This window comes from Neolamprologus multifasciatus, chromosome 4 (genome assembly GCF_963576455.1).
Source record: "Neolamprologus multifasciatus chromosome 4, fNeoMul1.2, whole genome shotgun sequence".
NCBI classification, from domain to species: Eukaryota; Metazoa; Chordata; class Actinopteri; order Cichliformes; family Cichlidae; genus Neolamprologus; species Neolamprologus multifasciatus.
Window position 1 is genome coordinate 1,328,621 of NC_140442.1, and position 19,079 is coordinate 1,347,699.

Genomic DNA, 19,079 nt, shown 5'->3' on the forward strand with positions numbered 1-19,079 from the left:
GTGACCCTCGAGCTCCCGGCGAGCTATCGAGCTGGTGGGTAACAGACGTCTCCGAAAACGTCGAAGCACTTTTGCAAATATGCGACATCTTGATAAACCGAGCAGATATTTAAAGTTTACACAGCTACTTTCTCGCCTGAAAATATGTTAAAAGTTATTTTGTGACCCAGAAAGATTAGTAAGAGTAATTTTAAAACTTAGTAGCGGCCGCCATTGTTGGAAACTGGAGTTTGGCTGGGCCGCGCTATGAATTCTGGGATATGGTGGACCACGAAGGACACACCCGACCCATCCTTCAAATCCGGGGAAAAGGAGGACGCATTTGTCGGCTGCATTCGGAGGAGTCTACGAATTTGGACAGCCTTCGGCGCGTCGCTGTGACGTAATCGGTCTACAAATGCGGCCTCAGGAGGAAGCAGCCCATGAATTTGGACACGACCATTATGTGCTACACGGCGCTCAGAAAAGTTTGTGGGTTTTTCCTTGTTTGTTTGTATTACTTGATCCCTAAAGTGTTCTCCAATGAGACGACAGCGACCCACAGACCCCTGCTTTAGAGGCCCACGCCTTTATTTTGGTGGGTACTGTGAAGGTGTAGAGTCCTAACGAGCTGTGGACTTTAGACAGGATCGGCACATGTGACGAACTTTCTCTGAGGGATCATTTAACATGTAAATAAAGCCAAATTAACTGGCTTCACCTCTTTGTTTGAAACTCACACCTGGAGAGAGAAGCTGCTCACGCTGAACATTAAAACCAGACAGTCAGTTTGTTACTGACACGGTCAAAAGCCGACGGACTTCCGATTCTACTCACAAAGTACACCGCTCCGAAGCTCCCGTGGCCGATCTCCCGGAGGTCGGTGAACAGCTTCTCCGGGTCATCTTTGCAGAACAGATCAGCCACCTCGGGGTCCTTCAGATTGCCCGCCCGCGCATTCGAGGGCATGGCCAGGGCCTGGAGGATGGAGAGAGCTCAGGTCAGTGCTGCAGACTGAAATCAGGGTGAAAACTTGGAGGTCAGAGGTCAAAGCTTTTTCTTGTTAACTGGGGTTTTAGTCATAATCAGATTTTCCCTGGAGGCAAATAAATCTTCATGATCTGTGGATCCTGACGTCTGTTCAGACATTTACAGGTTTTTTATTAGTTTTCTTATTAGCGTGAAACATAAAATATAATCACCATAATATAAACAATCACATAGCTATGTCCATACATACATGTTTATGTAGCTAAATGAGTATAAAAAGGAGGGGAAAAGAGGTTTTCTAAGGATTCAAGTGCTGGAAAACCTGGATCAAAGTTTTCCTACATGTTGGCTGCTCCTTTAACTAAGCCAGCGGTGCCTGTGTTGCTTTTGCAGCATGATTTGTCCTTTTATTCTTCAGCCGGGCTGAAAACCATCAAATTAATGTGCTAAACATGCTGGGACATGCATTCCTGCACTCTTGTAAAGTGACCCACTTCCAGTATTCCCTCACAGAGACTCCATCAGCTTCCCTGATGTTCCCAGTCTGTGCTGCACATCTATAACGCTGCCTTTGCACCAGGAATCCCACGACCGGCTGCTGCTGACGTTCACAGCTAACACGGGATCTGCGCTTCAGCCGTCTATCTGGGAACCAGCTGACGAGTCGAGGCTTGTGAAGCGTTCCAGGGAAAATCGGGCTGTTTCACCGTGGGAGTGCCAAATACAAACAATGCAGGGAGGGAGAGTGACACGTGTGGGGGAGACAAAATGGCAGCTGCGTTTTCACAAAGTGCTCTTCACCGTGAATGGGCTGTTCGGCTCAGATCGCTTTAGTGACGGCGGCAGCGTGGCGTGAAAGGCCGACAGCTTCCAAAATAAGGACGCGCACTCGTCCTTCAAATCCGCTCACCCAGTCACGTTCAGCCTCTTCTTGTTTCTACGACGACAGCGCTGCTGAAAAACATCAGAGGAGAACGAAACCTAACGGCGGCGATGATAACCAGCCCGGCGCGTCGGTGCAGACGCTTCAAATGTTTGGCTGTCCAAAATGGATCAGGTGTTCATGTGCTGCACTCTCCATATGAACAGCGCCGTGTTCACCTCCTCCGGCTCATACACAACGCACACAGGTATGCACAAGCTCCTCCCTCAGCAGGTGAAGAAATTCAAGTGCACAACAATGAACAACAATGAATCCAAGAGACGGCGTTTCAAAAAACATAAACGTTAATCATTAAGAATAACCTGATACCTGCAGCTCCATCTACCGTGGCGACCGCTCCCGCCTCCTCTATGGGAAACAACAGCACAGCCGTAAGTCGGCGGCTCTTCCCGCGTGTAACGTTAACACAGCGATAATTTAACAGGATAAAAACTGAATTTATACAGCGACTGTCACTCTGTCATACATGCGCTACCATTGTTAGGGGCGGGTTTTGATGATCGATTCATCGATTAAAGCTTGGATAACGTGATATCGATTCATTCAAATCCTGAATCGATTTTTTTATATAAATTTATTTTGCCCGAAACGCCAGAATCTCAGTTTCAACAACCACCAAACAGTAAAACAGTAACTGAGAGCAGGAACAGGATTCTGCACAGAGACGTGAACACAAAGCTCGACCCGCCGACGCATCAGGATCAGTGAGATGTGACTTTCTCACGGTCGGGGCTGAACGCCGACAGCTCGCTGATCCTGATGTTTCGACGGGTCGAGCTTTGTGTTCACGTCCTTTTTGTGCTGATTCTGAAGCTGTTAGTTTGATCTCTCTCCAAAAAATATTGACCGAACCAGCAAAAGAAGATCCAAACTTCACATAAACATAAATTCACTCTGACTTTTGCTGTTTTGCTTCGACCAGGATAAAATCACACGTCATGCACAGCTCTCTCTCTCTCTCTCTCACACACAGTTCTCTTGCTTGTTACGCACAACTCTACCGCTGTTTACAGGCTGTCGGCCGCTGTTTTTTCCTTTTACTTACTTCTGAAAAGAAAACCTAATTTCTGCCGTTCAACACTGAACAAATTTAAACTTTTTAAAATGATACAAAATGCAAAACGCTGTGTCTCTAATCAAACCGCTGTAACTTCAGAGGTGATGTTCATGTGTTGATTAATTGTTTTCTTTCGTTTTTGATCGACTGCAGAATATTTTTATAAAATCCAGAACAGGAAAATCACCTTCATGTGTTTCTGTTTTATCTTCAGCTGCATTGACACAAAGGCCTCTGCTGTGACGCTCACACCTTTGATTTCCCTAATTTCCTTCGGGATTAATAAAGTATTCTGATTTTGTGAGTGTCAGCTTCCTTTTTATAGATACAAAAATATGTAAATGTACTGATCTGAATTATAAGATTTCTGACTGTCTGAGGCAAAATTTCCCAGATTCAAATCGAATTGAATCAATTCTAGAAACCAGTGACGACACGCAGCTCTAACCATTATGTTACCGTGTCCTGTCGTATTAAACAGTCCAGTCACTGATGTTCTTCTATTCTTCTTTTCTTTTACATTTTGAACCCTGTGGCATTAGAACGAGTACAGAGTGTTACGTACAGTTCTGAGTACTGGAACAACATAGTGCCTGATAAGTAAAGAGAAATGCGACCGAATCCTTTGATTTATCCTCCAGACTCGCTCTTCACATGTATCCACACTCTCAGTGTCCATAATTAACAATGTGCGCTGCTGCGTCACACGACACGTTTGTTTACGTCTGTTCTTCTTCTTCGTTTCATTTCTCTGAGGTGTCTGAGGCTCCTAACATCCATTTGCGTTGCCACGACCACCGTGGTCCTTCCCTTTGTGCTGCTGGTTTGGAGAGGACGGTTCCTCCGCCCGAGAGGCGGGGCTCACGCTTGTAGCACGTTTCTAAAGTTTTTTTTACTTTACACATAACTGCCACTCCCCTTAGCCTTAAGTTGCTGCATCAGTGTGCATTATTAACTGTAACGGAGAAACTCCGCACGCATGCGCGTCGCCAACGAAGTAGGTCACAGTCATGGAGCTGCAGCTTCAGCAGAGGAGTGTGATGTTTATCTAACGCACTGCCTTCTAACAACAGCTCTGAATATGCCTCACATTTAGTCAACAACCAGAAAACAATCTGATGATTAAAGGATGTGATTAATCGCTTCAAACACACATTAATATTTGTGTGAAGGTATAACCTTAGTGCTCAAGCTCAGTTTGGACCGATTTCTTCCTTCCCATTTAAATAATTGATAAACAGGTCATAAGGGAAGCCGTTACCATGTCTTAATGCAGACATAATGAAATGCAGATGTTTTAGCTTCTTGGCACAAATTTCTCCATCAAATTTTCCAACTCTACTCAAAGCTTTAAGCTTTACAGCTGCAAGAACCGACAAATTCCAGCTCGAGCAGGAATAAGAAAATGAAAGGAGCTCCTCAGTGATTCAAATCTACATTCTGCCATGAAAATGGGTCTGAGGGAGGAGCAGAATCATGACATGCATTTAATGAAATGCCCGGCACGTGTTTTGGCTGCTGTGTGTGGAGATCAGCGTGTACAACGTCGCTGTTACGCTCCGACTCAAATCAACACCGATTTAAATAAATCCACAAAAATCCAAAGAGAGGCCGAATCATCAGAGCGGTGGATGTAATCTGAGGCTGCACACTGAGCCGTGCTTATTGACGAACCAAACGGCCTTCTGTAATGGGGTTAATGTGGCGCTCATCCTCTGAGCGTCAGCTGCAGCCCCAAGAAGAGTCGCCAGCTTAACCAGGCCTCTGAACGCCGGCCGCCGGATCCCCGTTTAACAACACGGCCGCTCTGTGCCCGAGGCGGAGACAGATTCCCACCATCCTGCCCCCTGACCTGAAAGCGCTTATAAACATTATGTATAATTATGTGTGGCGTGGCGCTCGACAGCCTGCCGCTACAGTCAGAAGAAACACTACCCGTCTGAAAATATGACAGCAGAGAGGGGGAAGCAGCACCGTAATTTGCCTAAAACATCACCGTGGTATCGAGCTAGAGACCTTTATCGTGTCAGTCAGCCTTCACTGCATCTTTGAACATCCTTTGAAATTCTGATTTAATGCTTTTAAAGACCTAAACTGAAGACCGAGTTCCTTCAACACTACAACAACTGCACAATGGGTTTAAATCTCCACATAATCATTACTGCTCTATTCTCTGCTTTACTGTTCAGCGTTACATAAGAAATCAATCACACGTTTAAAACAAAACTTAAACTTGTCATTTTAGTCTCCGTTTACTGAACAACTGTAAATGTGTAGGAGCAATGTTGGAAGCATTTTTGTAGCATTAGCATTTCAATTTAAAATGAGACAACACTGATAGCAGTAACAATATAGTGTTTCAGGCGAACCCGCCCAACAAACCAGATGCTGGTATTAAAGTATTTAAAAATCCACTTTGATAAATATTTGGCTGTGAATTTTGTGCATCTATTGGTTGGAAAACTAAGAAACATCAATGGTAATACCACGGTTAAAGGGTGTTCATTACTGCGTGCGTCATTTTATTCACAGATTACAGTTTATTGATTCTGGTTAGAGCAGGGCGATGTGCCCGAAATATTTATCACGATATATATTTGAAAATTTGCGATAACGATATAACTGACGATATAATTGATGCGAGACAAAATACAACTCCACAACTTTACTAGCGCAAAAAAAAACATCCATTTATTTTACTTAAACAAGCAGCTGTTTTTTATGTGCATTAAAGCTATATAAACATTTAACAGTGCAAAATCATTATCTCAGTTGTTCTCCTGACTGAAGTTTGGTCCGTTTACAGCATCCTGCCATGCGACTGCATTTGTCTCTAACCATCAGGAACCCTCACGTTAACTTTTATCGAGTGGGAAAAAGGTTAGCGTTCATCCTCCTGCTTCACTGTTTATGTTATGCTAACATAGCTGTGTCGCTAGCGATCACGTAGCACATCATTATATACCAGCTAGCCCAACTTCAGTAACCCTACAAACGTCACTGCTGTTTAGTTTTCTGTCTTGATTTATGTTGGAAGTGACAACAGAGCTGTACGTTTGAATGCTTCAGAAATCTCTCAGTCAAAACATGCTATATCATGTTTAGGTAACTAGCAAAACTAGCGAGCTAACTTCCTGCTAACTTCTAATTCCGTTAAGTGTAATAAATTCTCACGTCTCTCAGTTGTTCTCCTGACTGAAGTTTGGTCCGTTTACAGCATCCTGCCATGCGACTGCATTTGTCTCTAACCATCAGGAACCTTCACGTTAACTTTTATCGAGTGGAAGAAAGTTAGCGTTCATCCTCCAGCTTCACTGTTTATGTTATGCCAGTGGTTCCCAAACTTTTTTTGCTGGGCCCCCCTTGTTTTACAAGAAAAATGTTCGCGCCCCCTCCCCCTTCTCGCGCATGAACGGATCCTCCAACCACACACACCCATATTTTGTTTCCCCCCCCCCCTTTTCATTCCGCGCCCCCCCCCCCCCCCAGGAGGCGGGCCCCACACTTTGGGAAGGTCTGTGTTATGCTAACATAGCTGTGTCGCTAGCGATCATGTAGCACATCATTATATAGCAGCTAGCCCAACTTCAGTAACCTTACAAACGTCACTGCTGTTTAGTTTTCTGTCTTCATTTATGTTGGAAGTGACAGCAGAGCTGTACGTTTACTTTTTTTTTTTCATAAATCTCTCAGTCAGAACATGCTATATCATGTTTAGGTAACTAGCGAGCTAACTTCCTGTTAACTTCTAACTCTGTTAAATGTAATAAATTCTGATGTTAAACTTCATTGTTACACCTGGTAAAGCAGCAACACTGATCGTTTTATTAAAGATGAAAGAATTTGAACCCAGATTACTCCCAGATTTACGAGCACCATAGTCCAACAAATACGGCAATAACGACGGCCGCTTGCATGTTCTACAAAAAAAATGTGCTTTGTTGTGTATCTGACGGACAAACACCAAACCAGTTCCAAATCACTGAAGTTGCAGCATTTTTACAAACCAGTTCTGGTTCATCTGTTTCACTCAACGATCTGCTTTCTCCCTCCTCATTCACCGTCGCTGCCATGCTTTTCGGCCATGTGCGTATGAAAACAAAGGCACTGCGCATGCCCGTTTCATTTTCTTATCGTTGCCTAACGGTATTACCGTGAACTGTATAATATGGCCGAGCCCCAATTCTGGTACTCTTTATTTCCTCTTATGTTTGACTTTCTGATGGATTTTATCTCACATTACCTCGGATGTCATCAGGAAAGACATTTAGGGCACCTTCCCAAAATTATGAAAATGCAAACATTTTTTTGTTTTGCTTTTCTTCCCCCCCCCCAAATAAAGTGATACTAAATGTGAGCAAAGTAATTCTAAACACTTCAGATTAACTGAATACGCCTTCACAGATCTGCTGCTACGAGGTCACTCCGGTTGTCTGTTTTGTTTTTATTATTGTCACTCTCATTAACCTGCTCTCTCCCTCCTGATTTATTAGCTTTTAGTGCTGGTTGGCTGCTGAAGGCGAAGCACGGCGGTCACCAGCTAGCGTCTTGGTCCATCATGGCTTGGTGTCCATCAGCAGCAACTTTAGAGCATGTTTATAAATAAGACAAGTTCAGGCTGAGCTGAGTCAGCAGCGCTGCCATTTCCAGTTTAGATTTTCAGGACTAGTTTAGGGGAGAAGCTTCCAAATCCTTTGACGCACTGTGTCATTTTCAATTTTTGTTTATTTTAGCTCATGTCTCTTTTTTATTTCCGTACACCCTTTGTGAGTAAATATTTCCATTATTAAAAGCTTGTTGAACAGCAGCAGTGTTGAGGCATCTCATCTGTTGGGTCCATAAATCTTTATTTAAAAACAATTATGCTTTTTAATTCTTGTGGTAGTGAAATCAGATAGTAGAGTTTGATTTCCTAGTATTCTAACAACCCTGAGCATTGCTGTATTTTTATTATCACGTTTAATTCAAATTGTTTTTATGTATTCTTACTGTGCTCACAGACCACTTTAAAATGTAACTGGATGTTTCATCTTTAAGCTGCTCATCAACTGTTCAGCTGAATTACATTCTGAGCCTTCTCATTGGCTCGTCAGTCACCTGTGAAGCACTAAGATAAATAAAAGGTGTTAAATACAACGACTGCGTATGTGACAGGGACATTTGAGAAGCAGCTCTCCACAGCTGAAAGCTCTACCACCATGAGAAGCAGAGCTTTCTGCTGCTCTGCCCCCAGAAGTAAGAAACATTGGTTCTCCCACAGTTTAAATCCCAACTCAAAACTCATCTGTTCAAATCTGCATATTCACTGTTAGGGATGGGTATCGAAAACCGGTTCTTGTTGAGAACCGGTTCCCACTGTTTCAATTCCTTGGAATCGTTTGCCATTTTTGCAAACGATTCCCTTATCGATTCCAGTCGCCCCAAATGACGTCACCACGTTGCGAAGCGTCATTTACCTGGCAGGAAACACGGCGCCTAAGCGGCTCAAACGCTCAAAAGTTTGGTCATACTTTACGAGAACGGATGACAACAGGGCAACTTGCTATACTTGCAAAGTAGAGATTTCATTTAAGGGAGGAAACTCTACGAATATGCAAAAGCATTTGCTCACAAAACACGCGATGACCTTAAATGAATGTCATGTTTTTAATTCCGGACTCGTGAATCTCAACCCAGCAGCAGCGGTAACGTTTGCACGTCCTCTCCCGTTAATGCGGCAGGTAAATAATCAACTAACAGTGCAGATTATGTTAGCGTGATCTGCCTTATTACAAAACCTGCCATTACTGTGCGTTTAGGTGACCATGATGAGAGAGACAGACAGAGTCTGGCTCAGATGCTGGCAGTTCTCGCTGCAGTCTACCGTAGCGTCTCCTTTCAGACCAGGATAGACGAATGTCACCGAGCAGTGACTCAGTTTGTGGTCAAAGGTTTGCAGCCGTTTGCCACAGCAGATGATTTTCAGTAAGCGAATGTGTTTAATTGTAGGCAGGGACATTACTGGATATTCTTGTGTAATTGCTACAGAATAATTGATGTTATACTTTGTTATTGCTACAGAAGAATATTTATTTTATTATTTTACATTTACAGTTTTTTTTCCTGGGGACCCTGTGACGCCCCATTGAAGAGCCGTAGGCTGTGGATCTCTTAAGATCTCACTGTTGGGTTTGTAAGGCCATGTTACTCCTAAATTTCTATCTTGTTCAAAGAGAAGATATAAAACAAAGTTCTAAGCTAATCGACCTTAGTGTTCTCCTTTTTTAAAAAGAATCGATAAAGAATCGAATCGTTAAACAGAATCGAAAATGGAATCGGAATCGTGAAAATCGTATCAATACCCATCCCTATTCACTGTGAATCCACTGTTTGTTGATTTTATCTTGTGCTTTTGTTTTATTGTTCTTATTCTGCCATTGTTTTACTAAGTGTTTTATCCTATTGTAAAGTGTCCTTGGGTGACTTGAAAGGCGCTCATAAATAAAATGTATTATTATTATTATTATTATTATTATTATTTTTACAGTGTGGTTCAAATTAGCATCAGACTTGTTTTTGAGGGAGGCTGAAGAAGCCAGACTCAGAATGGACAGGAAGAGAACCAGGCCAATTTCCAAAATAAAAGACCTCGTACGGTCTAAATGTTTCAGGTGTGGTGTGAAGATGTGCAGCTGATAAAACGGTGAAGCACCAACACTGCAGACACATACTGTGTGTATTCATGGGGTAACAAGCCCCTCCTTTTCTGTGAGGAACAATTCCACTTTTAGTGATTAAAGTCTGTTCGATTCTTACAGCTTTACTTCCTGTTAGTCTGACAAAGACCTAAATTAAAAAAAAGTTTAAAATCCACTTAAAACTGCACTGATTCTGTTATCTGTGTATAATCCACAACAGATCACATCTCCAGGCCTACTGCAACCTGCTCCAGGTAACAGCCTCATGTGGACCTCAAAGACAAACGTCTCCACAAATTTCTCTTTTTAAACCTTTCGTATTACTTAAAAACACTTTTCAGACATTTGGGCTCTTTACAATCTTTTTAACGCATTTCTGAGGCTGTGCAGATGCCCGACAAAGATGATCACAGTAGAAATAACAGCAGCATTCAAATGGGGTCATGTTGACTCTGTTGCATAAGGTCTTTGTTGTGTTCATGGCTAGGTAAAATTTTATGAAACATCAGACTCGAGCTTTGGGACGCATGCTGCTGCGTGTCGAGTAACAAAGGTCGATCGCCATTATTGTTTGGCTTCTCAGGTTCACGGTTAACTGCAGCCGTCGTTTCTGAGGCGAGAAGACATCTCGTGGTTTCTATTTTTGTCCCTGTTCTGAGGAACGGGACCGCTCCCGCAAGCTTGAACACGCAAGACTAGGAAAGCAAGTTTCCTCAACTTCCTACATGGAAAAACAAACTCGTTCAGTCAAGTTACATTTTTGTTTGGCAATAAAATCAAGAGAAAGGAAAAAGGGAAGCAGAGCCACAGACTGCTCTTTTTAAACAAAGCATGATGTGAAATGTTGTGCGTCAGTGGGGCTGAATGACCTCGATCACATGGCTGAATTTTAGCTCGGAGCTGCAAACAGTTTTGCATAATTAAAGCCAAGATGTTGTGCAGTCATGTGGAGGCCAATGGCTCATTTTTAGTCAAACGTAAGAGGTTTGATACGAGCGTGTGGCCCAAACTTTCCTAAAATGTCCTCAAACTGCACGACCACACGAACATGTAACAGTTACACAAACTGAAAGCTGAATGCTTTTCCGTGACTTGATGCCAAATCTCCTGAGGCAGGAGGAGGAGAGTTGGGGTCTTTATAACAAACCCAATTTCTCCAGTGTTATTTAGGAGGAAATAAGGACACTGGAGATGTGTGGCTCTGATTTTAAGGCTTACATAAGCACTGCATGGAGAGCTGGTCCAAAACGGAAACCTCACATCCATTAAGATAGTTTGATTTGGATACAGAAGCTCCAAAACGGCCTGCACTCCACCCTCACAGATATCTTATCAGCTGCTTTAGTAAGCCGGTTATTGGCTGTTTTGTTCGGCATTTAAACTCAGATGGTTTCTCTAAAAACACTGATATACTTTCAGTTACACGAACGACTGCTGGGTCAGATTTAGATGACTGCGTGTCCTAGCTTGGATTTGTGAGGTTTGCTCGTAATTATCAGTTATCTTACTAAATACACCTGAAAAAAAGCAAAGCAACAGAAAAATGTAGGACAGTAATTTAAAAACAACAACATCATAAAATACCTGCAGGTTTACTGCGCCAAACTCCCAACTTTAACATCTCTCTCTTAACGGCTAAACAATGATCACAAATACTTTAGCTACGGTGACATTTTTACTATTTTTCTTTACGAATATATTTTAAAAAGCACTGGCACATTAGGGGCCCTCCACTTAGCCCGTGTGGAGCCGCTAACTAACGGTACTCACCGCGGCTTATTGTGGTTCCGCTCTGAACCGAAAAACAACCGATAGCAGCCGAGCTAACAGTGGACCTCAATCCTCATAGCCCGGAATCCCTCTCCGCAAACAGTCACCACCACGTCCGGGGCATTTCCACCCAGGTCGCTGCTGATATTTGTGAAGTTAATGCGGGGTTTCCAGATGTCACAGACCGGCTCAGACTCGAAGCTCGCCTTCGTCCTGCGATCTTAGCCGCTGCTAACTGGTTAGCTTAGCTCGGATAGCCTGAGAGCTAACGTTAACCGGAGCCGTCCTGCGGGGTGTGGCTGCTGTTTCTCCACGCCGCTGCTCCTCCGAGCATACTGTCCAGCTGCACCAACTTTTCTGAAAAACACGCCTAAAAAGCAGCCTGACAATCCGCGCCCCGTCCCCGGGCCGGGCGTGTTTTCTTCCCCCGTTTTTGTTCTTGCTAAACACAAGATGGCACGGGCTGGCGGGGCGGGACTCAGAGCGGTGACCGGAAACTGCTGTCTTCTACTTCCGACAAGGGTCCCGCTTCACAAATAAAAGGGTATAAATAAACCGACCTACATGATATTAATAATCTAGTACAAACGCTCCAAGGCTTGATTTCATGATTATTTTTACGAGACTGCGGTTAATATCCAGAACTTATAAATTCAGCCGGAGAGGGAGAGCTTTAAAAACTAAAGATTATTCACACCATGAACTACAGCAGGGATTTATGTAGAAATCTCCTGAAGCTAATAAGATACTGTAAAAATATTATAATAAAGAATGTACAGGAAATAATATATATGGTGTACATGTATGATATGTGAGGTGGTGTGCTGATTTTTTCATAGTGATGGACAGCCTGATAGATGAGGTCTAGTCTATGATATTTGCAGATGACACTCAGATCTGTAGTGACCGTCGGGAGTAGGTAGAGGAGAGCTTTAAGAAGTGGAGGTATGCTCTGGAGGGAAGAGGAATAAAAGTCAGTGGAAGCAAAAGGTGTTGTGTGTCATGTGTCACAGGTGTGTGAATTTGTTTATAATGGAGCACTAAAAAATACTATAAAGTATTCTGATTCTGATTCTGATGAGAGACAGGCGGAAAAAAAACATGCAAGGTGCAAAGGTGGATTGGTTTAAATACCTGGGGTCAACCATCCACAACAACAGACAGTGCACAAGAGAGGTGAAGAAGAGAGTGCAGCCCAGGTGGAGTGGGTGGAGCCAACTGTCAGGCATGATGAGAAACAGGAGAGCAGCAAGAGTGAAAGAGAAGGTTTTACAGGATAGTGATCTTCGGTCTGGAGATGGTGGCACTGATAAACAGACAGAGCTGAACATGTTCAGATCTTACAATATAGAAAATATTTTGACCTTTCGTATTTTAGACATGTTAAAGATTGACCCATTTGCAGCCATTTCGGACTCTTGGTTCAGCAAAAGGAACATTCCAGTTGTGCCTATTAGACTTTTTTATGCATTAAAAAGTAAAAATCATAATATTAGGTATTAAATAGTTACATAAAGCTGCAGTCCTCTGTCGTAAATTTCCTCCAATTACTCAGTATTTTCTCATCGACTTTCAATACAGGACATTTACTATCATTGTGGGTTACCAATGTCTTTATTCAGCTAAATTATGTAAGTAATATAAAATGTCTTGATTGATCTGCACTTATTTCTTCATCTTGTGGCAGTTAGTCCTGTGCATACACTTTTTTTTTCAATTTGTTCAAAATTAAAAGAAACCAATTTCACCGTACACTAATGAGAAAATTAGGTGAGTTTGTCTTTACTGGAAAAAGAAAATGGGAGGTGGTGGCAGTATTGATTGTTGTGCATGAATGCTGTAAAGCTGCTCAGTTCTGATAAAAATGTGTCATTCAGGCTCTGAAAGGTGTTAAATAGTGACACCTAGTGGTATTTCTGCATACTGCAGTGCCTGTTTTCATATATGCGATGCCATGCGTTCTTGATTTATCCTTGTACAGAGATGGTTTCCTGATCCTCTTTTTACCTAAAGGCCTCAAACAGTTTGCACAAAAATTCAGTATTAATGATCTCTGGTCTAACTGGATGACAAAATTCAGATGGAGAAATGTTTCAAAATGCAGCGATATGTATGACAACATGATAGATTAAACGAAGAAAAACATAAATGTATTTAATGACTGTTTTTATTGCAAAATCCAGCATCACAAGAATATTAAAATCATGAACACAAGTATAGTGGTTCCTTCACTTTTTCATTTACACATTATAAATAACAAAAACTAACCTAAGGCCAATAGAGATTGAAAATGTGACGTCATTCAGGGGTAAAACCGCAAAGAATTCTGGGAACTCGTGGCAAGAGGTACTAGCGCACCCAGGCTTTCAATTGAAATCAGTTATACAGCGATAAAAAAACCCACAAAAAATGGCAAGAAGCTGTTGTATTATTAACTGCAATAGCCGGTCGCATGACAGCCACGGGAAGCTGACGGATAAAGAGATCGGTTGTTATCGGATTACATCGTTGAAGAGAAATTGTTCGAGCCATATTTCTGAAGTAACAAAGAGGTGACGGATGGCCTGGATTACAGCCATTGAAAGACCAAATATAACGTCCCAGAACACTCCAGCTCACACATTAGTCTGCTCCAAGCATTTCCACAAAGGTCAGTGTTTTGTAGTAGTTAATACGTCATTTTTCTTAACATAATTGATGATATAGGTTACAAGCAAGTCTGGCGCTGAACAGAAATTGTCGCGCTCTGCTCCTTTGTTTATTGTGCATAAACAGTGAATTGTCCTGACACAATATTGCGTTTCGCTTCTGTTATTACCATGGTACATTGACAAAAACATATACTTTTATTCACAGGATAAAACAGTTGTTTTGTATCACTAATTGCCCAGTACGATTACAGCGTACAATATTATTGTCACTGCTACATTTCTGTAACACGAACCAGAAATTATTTCCACTACTAATTAATTACCGTTGAGCTCAAAGGTCCTAATAATAAACGGTTAATGAATGTGTATTTATGAAGACGATTTGTGAGACTGGTAAACTTATGATACGTACGATGGTCTTTCGTTCTACACGGTGCATTTCATGGTCCTGTACCCATCCGTCGGTAAACTGTACCTGGGCTTGTTGCAGTGACCTGAAGTTACTAAACTTCATGAGTGTATGCACTCACTCCAAGAACGTATGATTATAAATATGAGCGTGGTGAAAGTTGGGCAGCACGCTAACGTATTTTGTCCCTCTGTGTGCTCGTAAGGGTCTAACCCTTTCACTCCTTTGATTTTTTCCTCGTATCTTTTCTTTGACTTTTCATCAAGTCTGTCTTTGTACGGTCCGGCATTGTTTTCCTTCGTTTTGTACATAACTTTTTTGGGGGACAAAGAAAAAGCAAGAATTTATTGGAACCGGAGAATGAACGTTTTGCGGTGCTGCAAATGCTTGCATTTGATGCGGTACTTGGATTGTTTTGCCACGAGTTCCCGGCATGCAATGCGCGAAAGTCACGTGGTCTGTCAATCTCTATAGTTTGAAGTCAAAAGCTGTGTCCCAAAATGTCGGCTGCATCCTTCGGAGGACCCGGCCTTCGCGGTCTACGTGGGCCGAGTCCTTCAAAGACCGAGAAGGCCGGAAGTGCGAGGCTGTGAAATGGGACGGTCTAGCCTTCAGATTAGCGTCACTGCTGTGTCGGTGGAGTTTAATAAACTCGGCCATCTGCTCCTTGCTATCTAAAATATAAAAGGACACTGGCGTAAATTCTCGACCGTCTCACACTTCTGTTTCCGGAGGAACCCACTCGATGGATTAATAAAGTTTTATTTAATCTAATAATCTAATAACTTTGATCTCAGCCAAACCGATTTACTCCAGAACAAATAAAACACCTAAAAAAGCCCAACAATAACATTTTTAAGTTATCTGAGTGACTAATATATCATGTTTAACCTGAGTAGCGAAAGAGCAGGGGTCTGAAAACAGTCCCAGTGAGCTCAGAGTCCATCTTCAGGGCCTCTTTAGTCCACCTCCTCAATAGTGGGACCCTGGGAGCCGGCTCGTGCCTGCTCTCCACAGGTAGCACCAGTGGGCATCCCTCCCTGATACAGCTTGCTGATGATGGGGTTGCACACTTTCTCCAGCTCTTTCTGCTTGTGTTGGTACTCCTCTTTATCAGCCAGCTGGTTGTTCTCCAGCCAGGCGATGGCCTCGTCACATTTCTCCACCACCTTCTTCTTGTCCTCCTCGCTGATTTTGCCCTTCAGGTTGTCGTCCTGCACGCTGCTCTTCATGTTGAAGGCGTAGGACTCCAGGGAGTTCTTGGCGGCGATTTTGTCCCTCTGAAGGTCGTCCTCAGCTTTGTATTTCTCTGCGTCCTGCACCATCCTCTCGATCTCTTCTTTGCTCAGTCGGCCCTTATCGTTGGTGATGGTGATCTTGTTCTCTTTGCCGGTGCTCTTGTCCACCGCAGACACGTTCAAAATGCCGTTGGCGTCGACGTCGAAGGTGACCTCGATCTGCGGGACGCCTCGCGGGGTGGGCGGGATCCCCGTCAGCTCAAACTTGCCCAGCAGGTTGTTGTCCTTGGTCATGGCTCTCTCTCCTTCGTAGACCTGGATCAGGACGCCGGGCTGGTTGTCGGAGTAGGTGGTGAAGGTCTGGGTCTGCTTGGTGGGGATGGTGGTGTTGCGTTTGATCAGGGCCGTCATGACCCCTCCGGCCGTCTCGATGCCCAGGGACAGAGGCGCCACGTCCAGCAGCAGCAGATCCTGAACGTTGGCCGAGGTGTCGCCTGAGAGGATGGCGGCCTGGACGGCGGCGCCGTAAGCCACAGCCTCGTCTGGGTTGATGCTCTTGTTCAGCTCCCGGCCGTTGAAGAAGTCCTGCAGCAGCTTCTGGATTTTGGGGATTCGGGTGGAGCCTCCCACCAGGACAACATCGTGGATCTGTCCCTTGTCCAGTTTGGCGTCCCTCAGGGACTTCTCCACCGGCTCCAAGGTTCCCCTGAACAAGTCGGAGCACAGCTCCTCAAAGCGAGCCCTGGTGATGGATGTGTAGAAGTCGACGCCCTCAAACAGAGAGTCGATCTCGATGCTGGCCTGGGAGCTGGAGGACAGGGTCCTCTTGGCCCTCTCACAAGCTGTGCGCAGCCTCCTCAAGGCTCTCTTGTTCTGGCTGATGTCCTTCTTGTGCTTCCTCTTGAACTCCTCCACAAAGTGGTTCACCATGCGGTTGTCAAAGTCCTCTCCGCCTAGGTGGGTGTCTCCGGCCGTGGACTTCACCTCAAAGAAACCGTCTTCGATGGTCAGGATGGACACGTCGAAGGTGCCCCCACCCAGGTCAAAGATCAGGACGTTCCTCTCTCCTGACTTGCCTTTGTCCAGACCGTAGGCGATGGCGGCCGCCGTGGGCTCATTGATGATCCTCAGGACGTTGAGGCCCGCGATGGCGCCCGCGTCTTTAGTGGCCTGTCGCTGGGAGTCGTTGAAGTACGCCGGGACCGTGATGACAGCGTTGGACACCTTTTGGCCCAGGTAGGCCTCTGCGATCTCCTTCATCTTCACCAGCACCATGGAGGAGATCTCCTCGGGGTAGAAGGCCTTGTCCTCCCCTTTGTATTCCACTCCGATTTTGGGCTTCCCACCGTCTGAAATCACCTTGAAGGGCCAGTGCTTCATGTCCGCCTGCACCACAGGTTCATCAAACTTTCTTCCAATCAGCCTCTTGGCATCAAACACAGTGTTGCTGGGGTTCAGAGCCACCTGGTTCTTGGCTGCATCCCCGATGAGCCTCTCGCTGTCTGTGAAGGCCACATAGCTGGGGGTGGTCCTGTTGCCCTGGTCGTTGGCGATGATTTCTACTTTCCCGTGCTGGAAAACCCCCACACAGGAGTAGGTGGTGCCCAGGTCGATACCGATCGCTACGCCTTTAGCTGAAGACATCTTGATTACTTTGACTTAGTCTCCTAAAGAGGAGGAGAAAACATCAGAGAGGAACATTAACAAATGCTGACAGAGGCAACAACAAAAGTTGTACAATTTGTGCAATATGTAATGTTGAGATTTTAAGTTTTAAATATAACTAAATATTTTTTAAATCTTGCATTAAACATTGCTGCATTTAAAAATAAATCTGTACAGTCTTCCCTAGTCCAACTGAGTCATTTAAGTATATATTTATTATTGAATATGGTCTCATGACTCTGCACGATTAATACTGTATTTTCTAGAAGGCAGCCATGATTTTAGGTGCTAGGTACAGATATAAATCCACCTCATGTCTAAACCTTATTTAAAAATCAGTAGTTTTTTTTAAATAAGTAGATTATTTAAGTAAGATTATTTAAAAATCAGTAGATTTTTAAATAAGGTTTTCTTTAAACATTTTTAAATCAAATACTGCAGTAGTTATCTTTTATAATTGACACTTTTCCAACACCGGAACAACACTGAAACACTTAAATAAAAAGTTAAAAAATAAAGCTTATTTCATAAAGATGTAGAGGAATTGTAATTTTTGAGTTTTCGTCCAGCCACTAATGAATGAAGCTTAATTAAATAAGCTTTAAAAGTATCCCTGAACATTACATTTCTTAAGCCTAATATTTAAGAAACTAATTTCGTTGAAGAGAACATTATTTCAAATAAACTATAAATGAAACTCACTCTGGCTGACAGATGAAGATCGTTTAGAAGATGAATGAAGCTCTTGTTCTTCTCCTCTGCAGCGTTTGTCTCGTCCAGCTCCTGTCGGTGGTCAGATGTCAGGGTCTCTAACCGGCACCGTGACTTTATACGTTCCTCGCTGACTTCTCGTGAGTTCTCGAGCTTTCCCGTGACTCTCGTCCAATCAGAGCGCTCCGCGGTGAGCTCTGCGTGGTGACGTCACCGGGAGAAGTTTCTACCAGCTTCTCCGAGAATCTCCTAGAAGAAAGTCAGAACGTGGAAAAATGATAGAACAAATCTGAGTCAGCGGATGTGGGCAGGGGAAAAGACCAGATTCTGTAACTCGGAGTCACTAAACATGAAACAAAGCAAGGTTTCAGCACCGATGTCGCCATTATTCACCTTTGAATACGATATTATCACAATTATCGACTAAAATCCGTTTCGTCGCAGCGATAATTAACTAGAATTACGTAGAATTAACATAAATCCTTTAAAATTACATATTTTGGGATAAAGTTCGCTTGATAGAAGAAGAAGATCGCTGAAGTATAATTCATCTAAGGCTGTAAAATGTCAGTTTGTGGGTATTTTCACTGTCCTGCTGTGAGTGTGTGCTGACACTGAGGCTATGAACCCAGCAGGGTTAAAGCCACATCTGTACATTTAATATAGTTATACAAATACTATTCAAAGGCATATACAATATATGAACAACATTAGTACAACAATATTTCATACTTGCCAACCTTGAGACCTCAGAATTAGGTAGACATTCAAAAGGGCTGTGGGGGGGGGGGGGGGGGGGGGGGGGGTATACATTAAATACAAAAAAATGAATTTTACAGGGTTTATTTATCGGATAAAATAAGTTAAATGTCACCGTTATTATTGTCCGGTCGGAAACAGCGGGAGTCCCCAAATTCAGAGGCTGCGTCCACCTGAGGACCCGGCCTTCGCAGTCTAAGTGGGCCGGGTCCTCCGAAAGCCAGGTAGAC

General features: G+C 43.5%; 2 protein-coding genes across 5 annotated transcripts in view; both read right to left on the reverse strand.

The window, feature by feature from the left end:
* The window catches only part of taok2a (TAO kinase 2a), a 30,342-nt gene extending 18,419 nt beyond the window's left edge, over window positions 1-11,923 (reverse strand). For 2 of the 4 annotated variants that reach the window (XM_085156486.1, XM_085156485.1), the window contains exons 1-2: window positions 11,417-11,922; window positions 817-957 (exon numbers count right to left, since the gene is read on the reverse strand). In XM_085156486.1, coding sequence (XP_085012612.1) covers window positions 817-948 — 132 coding nt within the window. In that variant the 5' untranslated portion in view covers window positions 949-957; window positions 11,417-11,922. Of the gene's footprint in view, window positions 1-816; window positions 958-1,879; window positions 2,770-11,416 lie in introns of those variants that run through there. The other 2 variants (XM_085156482.1, XM_085156483.1) reach the window with 2 other exon arrangements.
* Window positions 11,924-13,565: 1,642 nt separating this feature from the next.
* LOC146519399 (heat shock 70 kDa protein 1) lies at window positions 13,566-18,236 on the reverse strand. Its single transcript, XM_085156519.1, has 2 exons — window positions 18,082-18,236; window positions 13,566-17,381 (listed from the first exon to the last, which is right to left on the reverse strand). The coding sequence occupies exon 2, from the start codon at window positions 17,356-17,358 to the stop codon at window positions 15,436-15,438; it is 1,923 nt and encodes a 640-aa protein (XP_085012645.1). The 5' UTR covers window positions 17,359-17,381; window positions 18,082-18,236; the 3' UTR covers window positions 13,566-15,435.
* Between the last annotated feature and the right edge of the window lie 843 nt (window positions 18,237-19,079).